At 39.2% G+C, this 21,720-nt stretch overlaps 2 protein-coding genes across 2 annotated transcripts; one reads left to right on the top strand and one right to left on the bottom strand.

Annotated features, from left to right (window-relative positions):
* Positions 1–4,202: 4,202 nt before the first annotated feature.
* Positions 4,203–11,017, bottom strand: LOC139623584 (leukocyte surface antigen CD53-like). Its single transcript, XM_071481904.1, has 8 exons — positions 10,869–11,017; positions 10,009–10,093; positions 9,034–9,222; positions 6,665–6,739; positions 6,460–6,567; positions 6,217–6,321; positions 6,044–6,127; positions 4,203–5,564 (listed from the first exon to the last, which is right to left on the bottom strand). The coding sequence occupies exons 2-8, from the start codon at positions 10,069–10,071 to the stop codon at positions 5,493–5,495; spliced, it is 696 nt and encodes a 231-aa protein (XP_071338005.1). The 5' UTR covers positions 10,072–10,093; positions 10,869–11,017; the 3' UTR covers positions 4,203–5,492.
* Positions 11,018–14,364: 3,347 nt separating this feature from the next.
* On the top strand, positions 14,365–21,720 carry dph7 (diphthamide biosynthesis 7). The gene is made up of 10 exons (XM_071481899.1): positions 14,365–14,597; positions 14,841–15,039; positions 15,528–15,661; positions 15,739–15,826; positions 16,449–16,543; positions 16,651–16,808; positions 17,761–17,833; positions 17,910–17,975; positions 18,134–18,306; positions 20,557–21,720. Exons 2-10 carry the CDS (start codon positions 14,908–14,910, stop codon positions 20,964–20,966), a joined length of 1,329 nt encoding a protein of 442 aa, XP_071338000.1. The 5' UTR covers positions 14,365–14,597; positions 14,841–14,907; the 3' UTR covers positions 20,967–21,720.

Below are 21,720 nucleotides of genomic sequence, written 5' to 3'. Positions count from 1 at the left end.
TTTCTTTGTTTAGGATCCTATTTGACCCCTTAGGCATGCTCAGGTATATACTGCTTCATGATGCAATAACTTTCCAATAAATGTGGATGTATAATAATTTAGCTGAAATGATTAAAACAAGCTGCCTTACAGCTACATAAAGATCTTCCTAAGTAGTGATGGGAGGATTCCAATGGTTTGTGGTGCCTTCTTGTGCAGTTACATTTTAAAAGGTCAGTGTCTGCTACATTCGGAGCATGGGTTTGACAATGAGAAGGCCTCAGGATTCAGCTAACATCACTGTGCTGCTCTAGTTGTTGGATGTGACAACCTGTGCCTTGTTGATCAGGGTGTAGACTTTTGTGAAACACTGCTCCCATTTAGAGCACAATGCATCATAGGATTTAAGTTATCATAGGGAATAATTTGCATTTGGAGACAAGCTGAGCACTTTCATGGATTATAAAGATAATCTGATGCAAAAGCACTATACAACAGTGTGGAGCCATCAGAAGTGTACATGGAGGGGTAACTTTGTGCTGAACCATGCCTGGAGCTGCTATTTTCTCCCAGCTACTTTCACGTCTGACACCAGTGGGAAGTACTGTATTTGTGAAAGCTTCAACAAAATATTATCTGGCATCTGCTTTGTCTTGTCAGTTATGCTTTCAGTAGTAGTTGACATGTCTGAAGTCGTCAGATTTTTCAAAGCAAATATAAGACATACTTGTTCAGTCATGCTGTCAGTACCAGTAGCAGAGAAGCGCTTTGAGTAAAGGTTCAGTCAGTAGATTAATGCTTGATATATCCTGGTCAACGGCACAGGAGTGTAACTGTGTTGACTGGCTGATTCAACTTGCTAAAGGACTCATTTATAGTATTTAACATAGTTTGGTTTTTAAAAAATATTTTAAAGTTTACTGTTTTTACCATTTGAATATAAATAATTCATTTTGGGAAGGCAAACAATACCTAGAAGTAGAAATTTGGATAGTGATGATAATTTGTGTGGCTTATCAACAGTTTGCCCTATTGTCATGAATGTTCAGAATGAATGTTCAGATTTTCATTTCTCTGACCACTTTAAGGACTGCTTACGCATGTTTGCTGGAAAGTGGCAGCTGACAGCAGCTGTTTTGAAGCTTGAAAGCTCAATTTGCTATTGTAGATTGTGTGGTATAATCAAACCCCCCAGAACAGTGACTAATTGGACCCTGTGTTGAGACTGTTTCTGTTCATAGCAGTGGTTGGATATTGTTTGTCTAGTTTTGGCTGAAATAAATCTCAGCTTCTGGCCATGGTATCTAGTGAAACTCTAGTAATCACATTTATACATGTTATTGTAGGCCATTGCACAGCTAACAGTGCCTCTTTTTTGGCTCGATTGTTGGGTTTAAACAAATGCTGAGTGAAGAAAGAGCAACACCTCCCTTCAGATTGTCTCAACTCTTTGAGGATTTTCAACCAGATCCCTTACACCCTTCTAGATGTTATACATTTCCATAGCACTCTCCTGTGTGTGACTGGCCTTTGTCCTGGATTTAAAAGTAATCATTGAGGTAACTATTCTATTAAAAAAAAAAACACTCAACATTAATCTTAGTGACCTCCGATTGGTTTAATCGAGTGTCATTACTGTCAGCGTGAATAACAATCTTACTGTATTTACGTATATCTTTAGCCAGCAGTTTTAAATTTGATTTCTGTTAGAAGTGAGAACAGGTTGGTGGTGAACCGTAGGACTATGGTTCTTCTTGTTACGAACAGTCACCCAGTGTCCCCGGCTTCCCGGCTGCTCAGAAACTGCTGAACAGGTCAGTTTTCCTCATGAATGTTGGCCACAGCAGTGGCTTTAATACAGACTTCACTGCTCTCTGGTATGATTGGAAGTATTAGCTCATGATAATAATGAGTCGTGTCTTTTTTTGCATCACACTTGAGTGTAAATGCAGAAGCAGCAGCTGTGAGGGTAATGTTTCTGGTGGTGGTTGGTGTGCTGTTAACTGGCTGACGACCTCTGTATACTGTATGTGCTGTGACTAAGCATGAAGTGGAACACATTTTAATGTGTGTGTCAGTCATTAAACCTTGAAATTTAATGTTGTCAGACTAGGGGCTGGGAACCCTAAATGTTCATACTCATTCCAGTTATATTGGTGGATTGTGGTTAGGGGGATATTGCTTTTAGCAGCGGGGGTTGGGGTGGGCATTGGGTTGGGAAAGACTTTGCTTCCGTCTTTCTCTTATTTATTGATGTCTTTGCAGATGTTCCCATCTGCAACTGCAGCTCTTTGAGGTGGATTAAATGTTTAGAGAGAGATTACTCTTTGTCATTCACGGTGTCGCCATGGGCTCTTTCCAACAAGAATGTTCTTTTGGGCATGGTACTGTTTGTTCCTTCAAATGACTTTTGTTCTGATACCATTACTGCAGGGGCATTCGTATCGGCTATCCTTTAAAGGTGCTATATGTATGTTTTTGCTTCCGGACATAGCCAGTGCTAGCATTAGGTCTAGAAAGAAAAGCGTCAAACTTCAGCTCACCAAGAGCTGTCTCGAGATGGGAACACAAATGTTAACTCTTAGATTTCTATTTCTATCACTTCTTTTCTTGTACTTAAGTTAGCATGCTCACAAGCTAGCCTTGGCCTTGCCCATCTCATAATTCCACTTTGTGATTATGAGTCACTCTGGTGTCCAGTCTGCCCTCAGTTCAGTATGAGAGGATGAAGACGTAGCATCAAAGCTCTCGGCAAGCAACCATCATCACCAACACCCACTCTCGGCAAGACACCACGGGTTTGGTGGCAGAGAAAATGTACATGTAGCACCTTAAAACATCTTGAGCACAAACTAATTATCAAACTTTTCAGCAACATTTTGTTCATAGGGATTCACTACGATAGCATTTATTAATGGCAACACTTTAAAATACTGTAAAAGTACCTTGTTATTTTGGTGAGTGGTGTGTTAAACCTGTCCTGTGATATTTAAGAGTAGCTTAGTAAGTGTTTGAATGGCCTGAGGCTGCTGAATGGAACAAATCCATCTTTTGTAAAACAAGCTTTATAAAACCGTTGAGCAATAGCAAGGACAGAACGTTGCTTTTAAGATTTCCATAGTACAAGATCAGGAATTCTTTACAATAATGTCAGACCAGGCTTTCTGTGAATTAATGACAAGTTCATCGCCACACAGAGGGACTTGCTGTAGTGGACGACTGTTTGCCTGTTCAGAAAGGATATTTGGATACTTACGGGGAGTGGCACTGGAGGGGAAAACCAGTCTTAACACAGCTGTTTGTCTCAGAACAGAAGTAGATGTGAGAGCTGTATCAGAGTAGTTTTGTTTTTGTTTTGTTTTTTGGTCTTTTCATATCTGTAGGTGAATTTCAATACTTGTGTTAATAGTTTATGAGGTGTCAGGGTGGTTCAGTTTGCAATAAATGGTATATTCTGCTGTGTACAGTTACATTTTTTTAATTACAAAAATTGTACTTGTTTCTATTTTTGTGTGTTGGTTTCAAAAAGAACAAAATTGTTTTAAAGTGTAAAGGAAATCTTAGTATTTTTTTAGTTTTTTGTCTTAAAATATTGATGCAGGATTTATTCTTTAAATAAATAAATTCTTCTGTGTTACATGTTTTCAACTTTTTCTGTTTGTCTTGTAAAGTAGATTTCTGGTGAGACAAGCATAATGTTTACAGTTTGTCAATTTCTTGATGGAAACTTGTAAATATATAAAGTTTTATATATATATATAATATATATGTGTGTGTGTGTGTGTGTGTGTATGTATTATATTACACACACACACACATATATACACACATATATATATATATATATATGTGTGTGTGTGTGTGTGTATATGTGTGTATATATATATGTATATATATATATGTGTATATATATATATATATATATATATATATATATGTATATATATATGTATGTATATATATATATATGTATATATATATATGTGTGTATATATATATATATGTATATGTATATATATATATATATATATGTGTGTGTGTGTGTAATATAATATCTTCACTTCAGCTCTGTAATCACATGTAGAGAAACAGCTGTCAGTGAGTTTTTTTAGAGGAACTAACTGATGGTTGAACGGTGGCAAAAGAGGAAGTGGTTACACTGCAAGTTAAAGACAGGAAATGATCATCTGAGAACATGAAGATAGTCAAAATGGAGGCTAAAGTGCCATTTTAAAACTAAACAATACTTTATTGGGCAATTACAGAACTAAGAGTCATCAGTGAAAAGGTTGTGGATAAATGTTGCGTAGATTTATAATGTTTTACAAGAACAATTGCTTTTCATACTTATTCCCTTTGTAAAATATACAGAACAGAAATGTGAGAAATCTGGCAACAAGCAAGTGAAACAAAACGGCTTACATTTCGCACAGCTGAGACTAAAATAGCTTTTTAGATAACTCGATCTCACTACAACAGACATGACAGACTTTCATTTTCCATTGCATGAAAAAGTTCAAGTGAAAAATGCAATAAACTTCAAACAAAATACAGCTGTCGGTGCTGTGTTTATAAAATATTTTTCTGATCTCAGAAAAGTTTCATCTAGTCTTATGCACAATTTTTTTAAAGGATGACTGTACAATGATTAACTCTAAAATACAAAGATAAAAGGCATATTGTTTAAACATGAATATGATCTACAACAGGTCATCAATTAGGTTTAATTGTGGATCAGTGTTTTTTTTTCAGTATTCACTGTAACAAAGGGCCAAAATAAAGACAGGTGACAAATGAAAGGAAAAACCCAACATAAAGTGTCCTAGTAAACTGTTGGTCCACCACATGCTGCCAGAACAGCTTGAGCACTTTCTGGCGTAAATCCTAACAAGTCCCTGAACTCGACTGAAGTGATGAATACCATGCTTCCAAAACAGATTCCTTCATTTGGTGTTTTGATGGTGATGATGATGGAGGTGGTGGTGTAGAGCACTGTCAACATGCTGGTCCAAAATCTCCCATAGGAGACAAACTGGATTGAGATCTGGAGACTGTGAAGGTCATAGCACACGACTGACATAATTTTTGTGCTCTTCAAACCACTCAGTGAACCCTTGTGCCCTGTGTAGAGGGGTCTATTTTTGCTGGTTCTCCACTCATTCTTTTAGGTTTTCCCTTTCATTTGTCATAGTCTGCCAGTCTGTTTGATTCTTACTCGCTTCTTACAATCACTTATTTACATAAATGTAATTTTTGTTGCATTATGAGATTTAAAATGCAATGAATGGGTTTTCCAAACTCAGTACAGAGTGACCGTTTCATTTATGGTAAAACAAAAATACTGTTTTTTTTCTTTTTAATCAGCACACAGTTATTTACATTGTTACATACATTAGATTTGCTAAAAAAATATGCAAAGGTTTTGATGCAAACTGTTCAAGGGGACGCTTAAGCTTTCATTGGCTGACCAAATATTTTAGCTGGAAGCCTAATGTGCCCCACAGACCACTGGTCTATAACTTGTAGCCCAGTCCAGATCTACTGATGTGGCAAAAGAGCGTCATGGCGAAACACATTCCCAGAACCTGTCAAAAAAAAAAAAAAATTGTAATTGTAAAACATACATGAACTTATTGCCTGATGTTTGGTTCTGCATGGTACTTTATTATTAAATTGCAAATTATGTCAAACATTGTTAATTAAATAGCCTAGAATTAAAATGTAGAATTAAATTTGGAAGGTCAATGTGTGTAATTGTTGCTCAGGGTCAGGTCCAGATCACAAAATAATTTCTTGAGAAGAGTTTTAGTCGGTTAAGTCGAGTTTTTTCAGAATTCAAATCACCAAGCATAAATTAAAGACAAAGGCTGTGTGGTGATTTTGGCTATATTTACTTGTAAACTGATCACTCAGAGAGAAAGTTAGAAGCGACAGAATATCTTTGTCTCTTGCACACCACACAGCTCAATCTGCTTAGATTTTGAATGTTTGACAATAAACTACTGTCCCAGCAGTTTGATGGCTACATTTAAAAAATCTCTTAATACCTCCATCATCACTTTACCTCAATAATGCAGAGGATGATGACAGAAATTCCAGTGATTAGGAAATTGTCCTCAAATAAGGTCCTCAATCTGTCCAAACAACCCTGCAAACAGAGAACATAAGTTTGGGATGAATGCAACCAACAGTCACGCCTTGATCCTAGCTGTTCACAGGGGTTACAACTGTGTCTACCGTTTTCCAGTATATGGGCTGGGTGGTGTCACATGTCGTCTTGCAGCAAGATGAAGGCACCTTATTTCCCCAGTCTGTCACATTATTGACTCCACAGCACTCAAACTGAAACAAATCATTCAGAGAAAAAACAGAACAGACTGAGATCACATAGCTCCCAGTGATTTGGCACAAGACATCCATGGTCATTAGTGTCACTATTTCATGAGAGCTGCTATTATGTCTCTGCTCTCTCACACTTACCTGCGTCTGAACCACATCCCACTCACTCAATACAGTCGTTGAATTTTGATCGTGTGCCTTAGCTTTTTCTAAACCGATGTTGAGATCATCTTGCACCCTTGCAGCAATCTAAATAGTGAGGTGAGATTTGCAGATTATGCATAGTCTGTATGTGTTTACTTTATAAGCACAACACACAGCGTGAAAATGATGGATGTAACCCTACCTCTTTCTCATACACGAGTAGCATGCATGCTGCGGTCAGCTCCACCAACATCAGTAAGAACAGCAACAGGAAAAACTGTCAGCAGAGTATAGTTTAAATCAGTCAATTATATCTACTTTAATTACAATTAATTTTTTTTATATTTATACATACATACATACATACACATATATATATATATATATACATATATATACATATATACACACACATATATACACACACATATATACATACATATATATACATACATACACATATATACACGACATACATATATATGTATGTATATGTATACATGTATATATACATATATACATATATATATATGTATGTCATGTGTATATATGTATACATACATATATACACACATATGCATACATATATACATACATATATATACACATACACACACACACACACACATATATATATATACACATATATATATATATATATATATATATATATATATATATATATATATATCAGATATATTAAATATGATATTTACAGAAATTAAAGTATAATTCAGGTTTCTTACAACTTGGATTGCATTTTCTTAGTTTTATCCATTATTATTCTCATGATTAATAACACAGTATTCACTAAGTTAACTGAGATCGGGGAACCCAGTAACTTAAACTCACATACATGACCAGGTTTATGATAATTCATCATCATATTCATCCTCTATGGACAGCAAATGGTTCGTTTCTCAAAGCAGCGTCACTGACATTGTATGTGTGTCAAAAAACACATCTGTTGTTTCATATGAAAAGTCGTATACAGCAGAGGTGTCTTCAGACATGTTAAATCTCCAGAAAAGCAGCTGTTTATCACATTTGCTTCCTCCATAATTCAAAGCTTGGCTACTGTACCCTGACTACTTAAAGAGCACTTCGGCGTGGCACACTGTGAGATTCAGTCATTGGCCTTCCCAGTGCAACCTCAGGGAAACAAGACTGTTACTTTGAGCTAATTATGCTAAAACCTGCATATTAACACAGTCACATGACAATGTTAATATGCTAATGTTTAGCATGTAATGATTAACATGTTCACCAACTTAGTTTGTCTGCATGCTAATATATGTTAATTAACATTAAACACAAAGTACATCTGAGGCCGATGGCAAGCTTTTAGTTTTGCAGGTACTTGGTCATGAACCAATTTATTTGATACAGTCAAATTTTGATCTGCTGGTGTTCTTAGATGAGTCAAGTCAAGTGATCGCCGAGGTATTAAGAATCATCCATGGGGAACAGGAATGTGTGAAACAAATTTCATGGCAGTCCACCCAGTAAATGTCCGGACATTTCACTCAAAACCTCAAAAAATGTCAACTTTTTGGTGGCACCAGACAAAGGTCAGGGGATCACTAAAGTAGGATCCATCCTCTGGGAAATATGAATGTCTGTACAAAACATCACAGATTAATCACAGAGTAACATACGAGGACACAAGTGGGCTAAGTTCCTGTGCGTTCAGTTGAATAAAATGGTTTAGCTCCTCTGGTTAAATTGTTGACTTGACAATTACAAAGAAAATGTGGTAAAGACTATGAAAATAAGACCCAAGTTGTAATAAACCTAAATTATCCTCAAATGAATCACGTTTTATTAGTGAGATAAATATGTAAAATAGATACAAAACACAGCATGTTGCAATGTGTCCAATGTTTCCTTCACTTTGAGTTCATTTTTGGGGAAATTCTATGTGAGACTCAGACTTTAAAAAAAAAAAAGTATCATGACGTAGTTGTGGTAAAAATTATGTGACTACAGCCAATGTGTGAGAAAAATTGCAAATGCTTTCAAAAGAGGGGTCAACAAGGGGTCAGTTTGCCCGAATTCTGATGATTTGATCCAGGTTTTGAGATATCTGTCTCCCAATGTAAATGAGATTAACTGAATTTCATTTGTGAAAAATTACATCTAAAACAGTCAAAGGCAATGTGTCTTTCCAGAAACAGTGTCACAGCTAATCTGGATAATCCACAGAAAATTGTCAACAGTTGTGAATGAGAAAATAAAGTTTGTAATATAATTTTATAATATAATAAAGTATTATTCGGGTGGTCTCTCTTTGAAGACCCCACCCACAGTCTATATAAATCACGTCACTTTGTCCCACTCAGCTAAATTGGCAAAAATGTTAGACAAATTAATAAGAATCAGAGTATTATGTGACATCACCTTGAGAGGTTCCCGACCAGCAGGCTGGGAATCACTTGTTAAGGTGACAGTGTACAAACAACATCAAAGTTGCTTGAAATTAAGAGTCTTGAATAGCTGATCATGAGAAATTAGCAGAACAACTGGAGCAACACAACCAGTTGGAGCACCCAGGGGTGCTGTGTGTCCTACCGTCAGGAGAAGACAGCGGTTCTCCTTCAGAGCACCAAGGAATCCCAGGAAGGACACGCAGGTGATGACGATGCCGCTGATCAGCAGCATGTTGGACAAATTGAAGCTGGCCAAGTTAGGGGTGAGTGCGGCCATCCTGAAATTCACAGTCAGGTACACACCAAGGGCCAGTACGGCCACACCGCACATCTGATAGGAGGGAAGGAACACCACAGTCAGGTTCATAGTCCTTAGTCACTTGATTAAATTATCACAGAAACAGTCATTCAACTTCTCTGAGCAGCACCACTGCAGCAATTAGCGGCTCAGTGCCTTGTTCAAGGGCATTTACTCAAGTTCTTCTACGTCACTATATTTCAAAGAGAAATATTGTGCTTTTTACTCCATTACAGTGATTTAATAGCTGTGGTCACTTTACAGAGGAATTTAACAAAACATACAAGTGTACAAAATATAATGTATACAAGTTCATCTCCATGGCAGTATTTTATTTAAGATAATAACAGCAACTCAACCAGCTGCAACATCATATGCTTCTTACACATCAATGCATCATCATAAAAATCCAGTTATATACTATGTAGACAATTATTTAAGACAATCAATATATAAGGATCAATTGTTCTTCATAATGAGTACTGTTACTTTTGATACATTTTATTGATGGATCTAAATACTTTCCCATCCACTGACTTTTTCACGTTTGAATTTGTACCACTGCCGCTTATAGTGGCAGAATCTGGAGATTTAAACAATTCATCCAGCTATGAACTGAGACTCTTCTGACACTTGCTGACTAGTTTTCACACACTCAACAAAAGCAGGTGGTGTTTCAAGTGTATGGATATTATATCATAATTTCTACATTATTGACTGAGCTATACAACCACCTTTCCACATATTCCCTCACAATTTTTTGATAAAAACAGATACTAACTGATCTCTGAACGTGATGGATGATTGAGTCATACGTACAAAACAAAGGAAGTTGGCAACACACATGGTGTACTTTAAACACTTGAGGCAGCCTTGAGCCATAGTGTAAAACCTCTGATCAGACCTGCAACAACAAACAAACAAACAAAAACACAATTATATCACAATTCATTCGGTATGAACAGAAAAAGCCAAAGTGAATCTGGCTCCCTCTCTGTGTGTATGTATGTGTGTCTTAAAGTTGACAAAATGTCATGGTCACACTGCAGGGAAGCGGTGCTGACACATCTCACTTCCTGCATCTCCTCTAAGTTTACAGGCAGACCGTGCATTTCAAATACCTTTTATGTTTATGAAACACAACATGAATAATCACAGTTGTGATGTTCCTTGTGACAGGGGTTTGGGCTATTATGGAAATACCACGACTTCCCCAAAATATAAAAAGAACACTTCTGGGTAAAAAAAAAAAAAAAAAAAAAATCCTCCCCTTAAGTAATGACCAAAGGATATGTTTAAGATCTTAATTATACCCAAAAACATCAAATTGTTGATCTACATATAACTGATGCTTGCTGTAAGAAAGATTAACAAAGTAGGATGGCAGAATTGGTATTTTATTTTAAAGCGTTTAACTTATTTTAAGTTACTAAACTGTTACATTGTTGATATTTCATGTTTAGATGACTGACCATGTTGGATTAATTTACATTTTTTTGTTTTTCGTTTGTTTCTTTTGGGGGGGGGGGGGGGGGTTCGTTTTTTTTTCACAGGTCAACACATTTTTACTTAAAAAAAAGAAGAGTCTACCAGAATTAAAACATGATCTTTACAACACTCTGAAAGCTCTCATTCAACATTCAAGAATTAAAGGACAAAAAATAAAGTTTGGGTCTTACCTGCTTGGAAGAATAATCTGTTTGTCTCCGTTTCAGACGTGTGTTTTACAAAGTTTGCTGCTGCTTACACTTCCCCTTCTAATAGTGCTCTGGACTGTGCAGCTCTTCATGGGTTTTTCGGCAGCCCTTCTCACTTCCTCTTTCTCAACATTAACAACACGGAAAATCTATGACTGAGAAAGTGCAGCATGTAACATACCAAAATAAATTTAGCAGAGGGAAGAAGCACGTCTGAAACACGAATTATATTTAGACGTTTAGAAATAAGGCCTGAACTCAAATAGGTTAACAGTGGTCAAAAGCTGTAAGGCTGAAAAGCCTCACTGAGATTAGATTTTGTACAAAGCAAAATGATTTTTTTATATTTATCACATATCATCATATAAGAATAAAGAACAATTTAAAACAGTATTTGAAATCAAAATTCATTCAGGCTCACTTAGCATGTGTGGATGTGTAAGACCACGGTTCATCTGAGGGTCAATAATGAAATATTTGTATGGGATATGGAATAGACTGCCCTGTCTATACTAAAATGTGTTTTAAAATGTGTATATAAAATGTGTATTTTGAAGTAGTTGTTCCATTTGAAATATTTCTCCTTGTGGTTGTCTACAGGTCTGCTGTTTTTTGGAGGAAAAAAAAAAAGAACTTTTCACTGAATTCATCTGACTTCTGAAGTTACGATTTAACTCTAAAACTTAAAGAGGTTACATACTGTACTGAAGTAGTACTCAAATTACTTAAATAAAAAGCACAAATAAAACAGTAAAAAGTACTCCCTGCATTCAAAATCCTACACTGCAGAAAAATGTCCCCTGTAACTGACATAAATGAATTAAAATGTAGTGAATTTGGAAAGTAAATGGACTTATATAATGCTTTTCTAGTCTTACCGACCACTCAAACAATTTACAGTACTTGCCACATTCACCCATTAGCTCACACGTTCATACACCCACACACGCGGGTCAGCCATCAGGGGCAACCTGCAGTTCAGTATGTTGCCCAGGGACACATTGGCATGCAGCCTGGAGGAGCCGGGGATTGAACCATTGACCTAATTAGTGGACAACCCACTCCACTCTCCCTCCCAAGCCACAGTACATAGACCCCTTCAATTTTTTAACATTGTTATGTTGCAGCCTTTTGCTATATTTAAAAAAAAAAAAAAAAAAACTTTTCCTATCAATCTACACTCGATATCCAATAATGACAAACCAAAAACATTTTAGAAATTTTTTGAAGTTTATTAGAAAGGAAAAAGTGAAATATCACAGACCCTTTGCTAGGACACTTGACATTTAGCTCAGGTACCTCCCATTTCTCTTCATCTTTGAGAAGTGTCTACACCTTGACTAGAGTCTACACTATGAGTGACCAGACACAATGTAAGGAACCTATTAGATTATCCTGTGCAGTGGCACAAAACAAAGCTAGAGGGTCAAGGAACGCAGGAGACATGCATTCACTCCAACAATAATATTTAATAAAAGGAAGAAATTGGAATGTGAAAAAAATAAATAAATAAAAGAAACATTAATTTAGTTAAAACAGTATTTTTTTTAGATGGACTAATTGGTGGTGATGGAGGAGGTGATGATGGAGGTGTAGAAGTTCACCATCATTGTCCTTGGCAGGTTGAACTTCTTCAGCTGCTGCAGGAAGTACATCCTCTGCTGAGCTTTCTTGATGAGGGAGCTGATGTTCCTAGGAAGCGGAAGTACTCCACAGTGTCCACGGGGGAGTCACACAGGGTGATGGGGGTGGGTGGGGCTGGGCTCTTCCTGAAGTCCACTATCATGTCCACTGTCTTTAGAGCATTGAGCTTTAGGTTGTTCTGCCTGCACCAGGTCACCAGACGCTCAGTCTCCCACCTGTAGGCAGACTCATCGCCGTCAGAGATGAGTCCAATGAGAGTGGTGTCGTCTGCAAACTTCAGGAGCTTGACAGACTGATGGCTGGAGGTGCAGGTGTTGGTGTACAGGGAGAAGAGCAGAGGAGAAAGAACGCAGCCTTGTGGGGATCCAGTGCTGATGGTCTGGGAGTCAGACACGTGCTTTCCTAGCTTCACGTGCTGCCTCCTGTCAGACAGGAAGTCGGTGATCCACCTGCAGGTGGAGTCAGGCACGCTCAGCTGGGAGAGCTTGTCCTGCAGCAGAGCCGGGATGATGGTGTTGAAGGCAGAGCTGAAGTCCACAAACAGGATCCTGGTGTAGGTCTCTGAGGAGTCCAGGTGCTGGAGGATGAAGTGGAGAGTCTACAGACCTGTTGGCTCCGTAGGCGAGCTTTAGGGGGTCCAGGAGTGGGTCAGTGATAGTATTGAGGTGGGACAGCACAAGGCACTCAAATGACTTCATTACCACAGAGGCCAGGGAGACAGGTCTGAAGTCATTAAGTCCACTGTGTATTGGTTTTGGGGGTTTGGGGGTTTATCAATGGCAGCGATGGGAGACTGGATAGGGTTGAGGGAAAGCTGAACAGAGAAAAATGCAGAGATATCCTTGTTAAAAACCTCATCCAGAGCACTTAGGACCTCAGACTTAAGGTCCACCTTCCAACATTACAATGACCCTAAGCACATCCCCAAGACAACTAGGGAAAAGTCTGTGAATGTCCTTGAGTGTCCCAGCTAGAGCCCTGACTTGAAACCAATCTAACATCTCTGGAGAGACCTGGAAATATAGCTGTCCACCAGTGGTCCCTCTTCCATAATGACAGAGCTTGAGAGGATCTGCAGAGAATAATGGCAGTCTTCTAGGGTATGATGCAACAAGCTTTGGGGATTCAAAGCTTGTTGTGTCATACCCAAGAAGACTTGCAGCTGTAATCGCTGCCAAAGGTGCTTCAACTAAGCACTGAGTAAAAGGGTCTAATTACTTGTGAGCAGCAAAGATCTGAATAGCTACTAGAAATAAATATGGTCAGATTGGGCAGCCATGTCTAATTTCTCTTTTGAAGTCAAATCTGGGAGTACCATTTCTGATTTTAATGTACCAATTAGCATTACTATATAATGTTTTTGCTTGACTACAATAGAATGAGCCAAAACTAAATTTCTTAAGGCAGCAGGTTAAATTAGGGTTTATAGAGTGGATGGCTAGATAAAAGTCTAGAAAAGGTATCAACCTATAGATGAAAGTAATCCAGAATACTCTACCTAAGACTAAACATAAATTACTTGAGATAAGTATGTTTTGCATAAATCTAGATTGTGTCTCTCCAATCACAGAGTCCAAAACAGAATCAATTCTCTTGGCAAATACTAAAGCAAGGATTTTATAATCACTGTCAAGAAGGCTTATTGGAAGCCAATTTTTCATGCTTTTTAAAGTAGGTAATTTTGGGCTTTGCTATTACAGTAAGCATGGTTGACTCAAAGTGAGAGGGAGGGTGCCCTGAAGAATTCCCCAGTTAGACCGTCTGTCCCTGGGGACTTCCTGTTTTTCAAGTCATCTATGTAGCAAAGTATCTCATCAACAGTAACTTTACTAACGGCAGGAGACATGCCTTGGGTGTTCAATTCAGTCTGGATGGACTGAATAGACTCTATTTTTACATCTAGCATGCTTTTCTCTTTTTTTTTAGGATTTAAGTTTATTCATAAAAGTATTTAAACAGGTTTCGCGGGTCTTGACTGTCCGCCATGCTGCTCGGTCTTTCATGACGTTACGCTGGTTGGTCATGTGACATGACGTCAGTACTCCCGAGCCGTGGGCTGACTTACATGTGAGTTCTGTTGATAATGGTTCAGTTTTAAACAAACGTCAGCGTAACTTTGGACATTGAATTCACCCATTGAATCGTTAAATTGTTGACTGTCTGAAATCACAGTTTCCGCAGCGACTTAATTACAGCTAGCTAGCTACCAAACAGATTTAGTTAGCTTGGTTAGCCTGAAGAAAGTTAGCCAGATAATATTGCTCAAGGATGAACGCACGACTTATCTGAGTTTTCTTTTCGCTTCTACAGGTGAGACGTACTAAATGTGGCTTTAGCTACTGCACCAGCACAGTAATGTTATGCAGATGAGGTGGTCATGGCTTGGAAGTCGAGGACCCGGAGTTTACAAGTGTTTGACACGGAGCAGAGTGCTGACTCGGTGGAGTGGTGTCCTGTTTCACCGTACCACAACATGCTGGCCTGCGGGACATATCAGCTACAGAAAGGGGTGAGATTAGATACGAACAGTCTCAACTGTCCTGGTACGTCAATTACCTGTCATATAGACAGAACCTCATGCCAATTAATGTAGCCGGCTTTCTATATTGTAATTAAAAATAGATGTTTTGTTGCCTCTGCCTTGGTAACTGGATCACTGTGCTTGGGGTAATGCACCATTAAAGCACAGTATCAACCCACATAATGAGGACCTTATCTTCACCCTGTGTCAAAATCTGTAGTAAATAGTAAATAAATAGTATGACACAACAAGCTTTGAATCCCCATTTTCTCATATCATGTGGGCTGCAATTTTTAGTCTGTCGTTCAGGCTGTATGGATGTAAACGCCCTGAGATTTCAGTAACTCAACATTTACACTTCATAGTCTTTGTTTCATTTCAGTTCACTTGTGCAGTTGTGTTATGCAACAGTGCCTGGTCCAGAATGGGGTTAAACTTATTCATGATCCTGCTGGTCTCTCACATTTTTCCTGTAGGCAGGGGTAGAGAATGTCACCCCAAGCCGGACTGGTCGTCTGTACCTTTTTGACTTTCGGCGAGAGGGATCGATGAGTCCGCCTTTAACTGAGCTGCAGCGCATTGATACAGCAGCCATTTTAGATTTAAAATGGTAAGAAATCAGGTTTGACCAGTGTGGCTGTTGTCTCTGTGTGCTTCCTTCTTATTGATTCTTTTACATGTTCTCAGGTGCCATGTGCCAATCTCAGGGAAGGCATTGCTGGGAATAGCAGCTGCCACAGGGGAGCTGCAGCTGCACTCATTGTCAGATGGTCAGGTGAGAAATGCAATGTCAGAAAAATCACTGCCACTGATGTCTTATATTTGTAGGCATTTTGGTGATGTTTGTTCAGCATGTACAGTTCCTGACAAGACACATGATAATTTCATACATCATCAGCCTCCAAGATCAAAAGTGTGATATTTCTGTTGAAAGCAACCTTCCATACCACAATAAGTCCAAATGTATGATTGTCTTGTAAAGAGAGAAGGTAAGCCAAAACAAACCTGGTTAAAATATGGCTTAATGCGAGACTAATGAGGTACAACATAAAAATGCTTGAGTTGGTACACCAAATATCACTGTAATGTAGGAGTTGTCTTTAAATCTTGTCTTATTTATCTTTATAATGGACACTGAACTACCACTGTGTATAAAATGTGCTATATGGATAAACTGCTGTGTCTTGCTTTGCCTTTTGGTCATATGAAATAGCTAAACACCTAAACAGACTGTGGTGGACGACATCAAACTAGTCTGTGCTGCATGGAATGTGTTATGCATTTGCCAGATTTACAGCAAAACCATATGTACTTTTGTGATAAAGCAAAATCTTGTTAAATTGGACTTGGTGTGCCTGCTGTGGTAGTCTGCATTCATGAATGCGTGTATCCAGTAGGAAGGCAGTTGCAGTCTGCAGGCACTGAGCAGTTTGGAGGTGGGAGCAGAACGGCTGGCTCTGTCTTTGGATTGGTCCACTGGAAGGATGGACAGGTGAGATACTCTGCATCAACATGAGCTAGAGCAGCTACTACTGTATTTTACTGTATTGGACAAAAGTCACTGTGGTCATGTCAAGCATCCCACATTTGTGTCAGCAGCGGTGATGTCCGTGTGGTGTGCAGTGACTCTGCTGGCTGTGTCAGTGTGCTCTCTTTGGCTGAAGGCACTCTGACCACTCTGTCACAGTGGAAGGCCCATGAATTTGAGGCCTGGATCTCAGCCTTCTCATACTGGGATACACAGTTCATTTACACTGGTAACACCCCATTAAAATTATACTCTCACCTCCCCCACCTCTTTTCTTTCTGTGGCTGTCAGCCTATTTAGATGTACTAACTGTATGTCAGTGTGTTTATCTCATTGTATGGTCGACCAAAAGAAACTATTAATTTTAAAAGTTTATGTAATAACTACTATATTCCGTGCAAGAGCGTTAGATCAGGATTAAATCAGGAATGTTTTGCTTTATCCATTGCAGCTGAAACTGAGTCACGGGGGCATGTAGCTACATTGATAGAGAGCCAAAACAGGTCTGGGATCAGCAGATTGGTACCTTCAGTCTTAAAGGAAATGAACAGAGCATGACCTGAAGACAGTATTGATATAAACAAAAAAATGTGGAAAGTGCATAATGAATTATTTGTTCCTGTATCCTTTTATTGACAAAAGAAATGTAAACCATGAGCTTGATGATAGCTATTAACATTATTATTATCATAATTATTGTTATTATTACCTGGGCCTGAGCACTGAGGCTGCCAGGTCTGGAACGGTCTGATTCACAAAATATGCTCAAAGTTTGATTGAAGTAAATGATGTTTAAGTCATTGGTTCTGTATCCAACATGTCATATGATGTGCAGTAACACGATGACTGCTGCTGCAAAAGTGTCTTTACACCTGTCATGCATATCATATCTATATGATTTATTTTGCCAGATAAAATTAATGCCTAAATATGATCATCTGCCTTTGGCATGACCTACGCCACCATTTCTTGCCTATCCCTTTCCCCTAGCCCTTCATCATAGAGCATTTTTTGTTGTTTAGTTTAGATTAATCACCTTGTATTTCTTGAACGCTACATTCATATCAATGTCGACATACAGTGATTGTCTTGAGTGACAAAAAGCCAGTTTCTTCCAGAAGCTCAGTCTGTGAGCTCATTTTTACATGCGTGCATATAAATTGTCTGTCTTTCTTCACCAGGTGGTGATGACTGCAAACTTAAAGGCTGGGATCTCAGGGTGGGTCCCTCCTGCCCCACTTTCACCAGTAAAAGGTAAGTACTGATTCATTCATTTGACCTGTCAATTCAGACAAAGTATGGTGACAGTTTGTGGTATGTTCTTCTGAAGGCACTCGATGGGTGTGTGCAGTGTTCACAGCAACCCACATCGGGAACACATCTTGGCTACAGGCAGGTAAATTTCCCAATTAACTATGTATGGTAGCATTTTATTGTCACTACTGTTTACTAGCACTGCATCTGCTGTTTTTGGTCTTGTCCTAATTTGTATGATGGCTCATTCTTTCATTGATGTGATTGTAAGTCTTGTGTTATTGGCTTCTCTCTCTGCAGCTATGATGAGCAGGTTTTGCTGTGGGATGGCAGGAACATGCGGCAGCCTCTCAGTGAGAGTGCCATGGGTGGTGGAGTCTGGAGGCTGAAGTGGCATCCAACCCACCAGCACCTGCTGCTTGCAGCCTGCATGCACAATGACTTTCATATCCTTCACTGCCAGCAGGCCATAGGTGAGTATGAAGGAGATATGGACAAAGAAATACTTGCTTTGGATTCTTAATATGAACTTTTAAAGTCGTAATGAAAGCATGAAAATCTTCTGCCTTTAATGCAAAGCAAGGTATTTCCTTTAACTTGGAGAACATGCATGTTTGAACTTTATCCATTATTCCTCTGTAATTTTGGCTACTTTGGCTGCGCTGCAGGACTGAGTGGTTCAGGAGATCCTTTGGTCACACTGCCATCAGGCTGTACAGTGTTTCCCACAGACCAGGTAGCAATTTGTGGTGCTCCACTGACACCGTTGGGGGAATGCACCAGTGATGCGCTGGTTGATTTTCCCGCGCACCGCTGGCATATGCGCGCTTGTCTGTGTGCGTGTGCCTGTGCGTGTCCGTGTGTGTCCGAGAATGACAGAGAAAGAGCGCTATGCGGAAATGAATGAACGGAACGATATTACGTTGAGAGCATAGACTAGAGGGAAAACAACAACAATGGGGAAAAAAAAAACAAAAAACAGAATCATTCTGTGGTGGTTGGTCTCCATTCTGTGGCGCACCGCCACAGAATGGTCTATGTATGGGAAACACTGCTGTATGACACCTCAGGCTTTGGACCTGGACTTTAAATCTAAACTTCATATATGTAAAAACTGCTGGACAATTGAATTTCCCCAACGGGGTGAATAAAGTGTCAGTCAGTCCATCCATCCATCTGTCTGTCCATCGGTCTCTCCGAGCTGCTCAAGATGTCTCAAACTGAACCTGAGGTTTTGTATTGGGGCCAATGTGAGCATATTTTAAGGGACCTAATCAAATGTCAGTCCTTTCCTCACTGTTATCTACTGTATTTTGTCCATGTCCAACCTGCTGTTGTGAAGCTGTTTTCCTTCATGACAACCAGCTCTATGTTGCAAGCCTATGCTTTGACTTCCAGGCTCTTTTTCTCTCAGCTGCAACACTGACCAATCTGTCACTCTTTGTTTAAAGAGCAGTGCACAAATCATTCAGGTAGCAGGTTCTCAGTTTTAGCCAGCACTGACTATTGCTTTTGCTGGTTAAAATGACAAAAGGCGCTGGCAGCAGGTCCTGTAAGTTGTTGATAATTAACATTAATTCTGTGAGTAACTCCATGACAGACAACATTAAACTAGGCAGTTGTCTGGTTTAAGTACTCTCTGCAGCAAATAAACTCCAGTCTGTAACACCACTGTGCAACTGCAAGCGGTCTGAGTGTTTTTGTAGTTCCAGAGTTATCTGGTAAAATGTAAAATGATGTGATTTATAGTTTAAGCTAATCTTAATATGTTTTGATGAGGACCTTCAGTATTTGGATCAAGTAGCTTGTGAAAAATTAGGTGTGTAAAATTTAGTGACAAATTTACAGCTATAGTTGTTCAGTGTGTCACATACATATTTAAAAGCAATTTTATTTAAAAGGAAAAACTGAAATATCACATTGACCTAGGTATTCAGACCCTTTACTCAGCATGTAGCTGAAACACCTTTGGCAGCAATGGTTTTCACGCCAGGTTTTCATAAAGAACATCTCTTGTACTTCGCTCTTCCAGTCCCTGCAAAAAAACTCCCATCTCCAGGATCTCTGGAGCTCAGCCAGAGTGACCATCGGGTTCTTGGTCACCTCTCTTACCAAGGTCCTTCTCGCCTGATTGCTCAGTTTGGCTGGGCGGCCAGCTCTCAGAGGAGTCCTAGTTGTTCCATGCTTCTTCCATTTAAGAATGATGGAAGCCATCATTGTGTACAGGAAAACTAGAAAATGGCAAACGACCTGGCAGACAGAGGAGAAAAGTCTTATTGATGACTGGAAAATCATTTGCACGGTGAAGAGGTGGAATATCTTTGACTGGCTGAGTCAGTCACCTGATCTCAATCCAGTTGGCTGCAGTGAAGGCCTGAGAGAGCATCAGCAGAGAGGATACAATGTTTTGGTGAGGTCTATGGGTCGAAGACTTCAGGTCATTGACTGCAAAAGATTTTCCACCAGATATTAAATATGATGATTTTGTTTGACCTTATGTGTGTTTCATTTGCTATACATAGTTTTTACTATATTGACATAAATATTAAAGCTAAGACATTGCATTCAGTGTAGTATTCATTATTTTATTTCAAATTGAATGTGCAGAGCCTGAAGAACAAAAAAACTATCTGAACACTTGTGGTCTGGACTCTATGGTTCTGCTTAATCAGTTATTGTTGAGTTTCTCCATGTAACCATGTTGTTTTCCTGTCATTGTCCAGAGGGCAGTGGAGGAGCTTGTCCTGTTGTGGCCTCCTACATCCTCCACAACTCCCTGGCTTATGGAGCCGACTGGTCCCGGCTGTCCTTGGACAATCCGGCTCCCTGCTCCCCTCCTGCTAGAGAACCAAAGGAAAGCCTCACAGAGGGCAGAGGACATGTGAGGATTCAGTATGAATCTCCCACTGCCAGCTTTGACACTTCCCTGGAGGATGATGCCGGACAATACATCCCAGAGGGCATTGCAGCACCATCTACGACCCGCACTGCAGGCCCTGCCCTCCACCCTGATCATGATGCCCCCTCATTATCCTGTCTGCTCGCAAGCTGCTCATTCTATGACCATATGCTCCATGTGTGGCGCTGGGACTGGATTCCAGATGAGGCTCAACAAGAATCAGAGCAGTGTTAACCAGGATGGAGACGACACAATATCAACACCTTCTATCAAATTATAAACTGAAACCAAAGTAAAGTATACACGGCCCAGCAATGACATGGGCATGATACACAGTTATCATGAAGTCCCCATCACTTTGGAATTATCACAATTAACAAACCCCTATATTTTCATAATTACACTGATTTTTAGTAACTTATATTTAAACATAAATTGTGTGTAGTCATACTGGTTATCTTGTAGCAATCATCCCCTCTTATTATTATAGCTTTTTTTAAGCATTTTGTGATTTTGGTAAGAGAAACTGCTCACAGAAACACCTTGCTTCTACACCAGCACCAGTGAGTGAAATGGGGACCTATGCAGCACGTGTGGATGTTTCTTATGACTTCATTGAGCCTCAAAGGGAAAGTCTCTTTATCTGCCCTTCTAGGCACTTTGTGCTCCTGGATTTAGTTCAGTTTTAATGGCATTTTGACAGGGTTTATGCTTTATTTTAGTCCAGACTAGCAGGGTGAAGGCTGGTATTAAGAACCCGTAGAGAACCCTTTTTGCATTTGATAAGTGTGAGGCCAGGCTCTGTGCTGCTGGAAATCTGAGGTGGTGATATTCACCATATAATATTGGAAACTTCATTTTTACACTTTCTGACCAATAAAATTACACTGACAACTTCTAGGCTTACTGTGCATATCTTAACTTGGAGACAGTTTGATATTTGTTTGAAGTCAAAGTGTAATGAGCAAATAAAGAATAATGAGTCCCA

Source organism: Trachinotus anak, unplaced genomic scaffold, assembly GCF_046630095.1.
Source record: "Trachinotus anak isolate AG129_WGS33_773 ecotype Australia unplaced genomic scaffold, CSIRO_AGI_Tana_v1 ptg000008l, whole genome shotgun sequence".
NCBI lineage: Eukaryota > Metazoa > Chordata > Actinopteri > Carangiformes > Carangidae > Trachinotus > Trachinotus anak.
The sequence above is the reverse complement of the archived record's forward strand: the minus strand, read 5'-3'. Positions and strand labels throughout refer to the sequence as shown.

Excerpts from the sequence above, each read along its gene's own strand:
- dph7 (XM_071481899.1), top strand. The coding sequence starts at position 14,908 with ATGGCTTGGAAGTCGAGGACCCGGAGTTTACAAGTGTTTGACACGGAG. Across the intron at positions 17,834-17,909 it reads CCCACTTTCACCAGTAAAAG|GCACTCGATGGGTGTGTGCA; the intron begins GTAAGTACTGAT and ends GTTCTTCTGAAG. Across the intron at positions 18,307-20,556 it reads TCACTGCCAGCAGGCCATAG|AGGGCAGTGGAGGAGCTTGT; the intron begins GTGAGTATGAAG and ends GTCATTGTCCAG.
- LOC139623584 (XM_071481904.1), bottom strand. The coding sequence starts at position 10,071 with ATGGCTCAAGGCTGCCTCAAGTGTTTAAAGTACACCATGTGTGTTGCC. Across the intron at positions 6,322-6,459 it reads GGGATGTGGTTCAGACGCAG|TTTGAGTGCTGTGGAGTCAA; the intron begins GTAAGTGTGAGA and ends GATTTGTTTCAG. Across the intron at positions 5,565-6,043 it reads TCATCCTCTGCATTATTGAG|GTTCTGGGAATGTGTTTCGC; the intron begins GTAAAGTGATGA and ends TTTTTTTGACAG.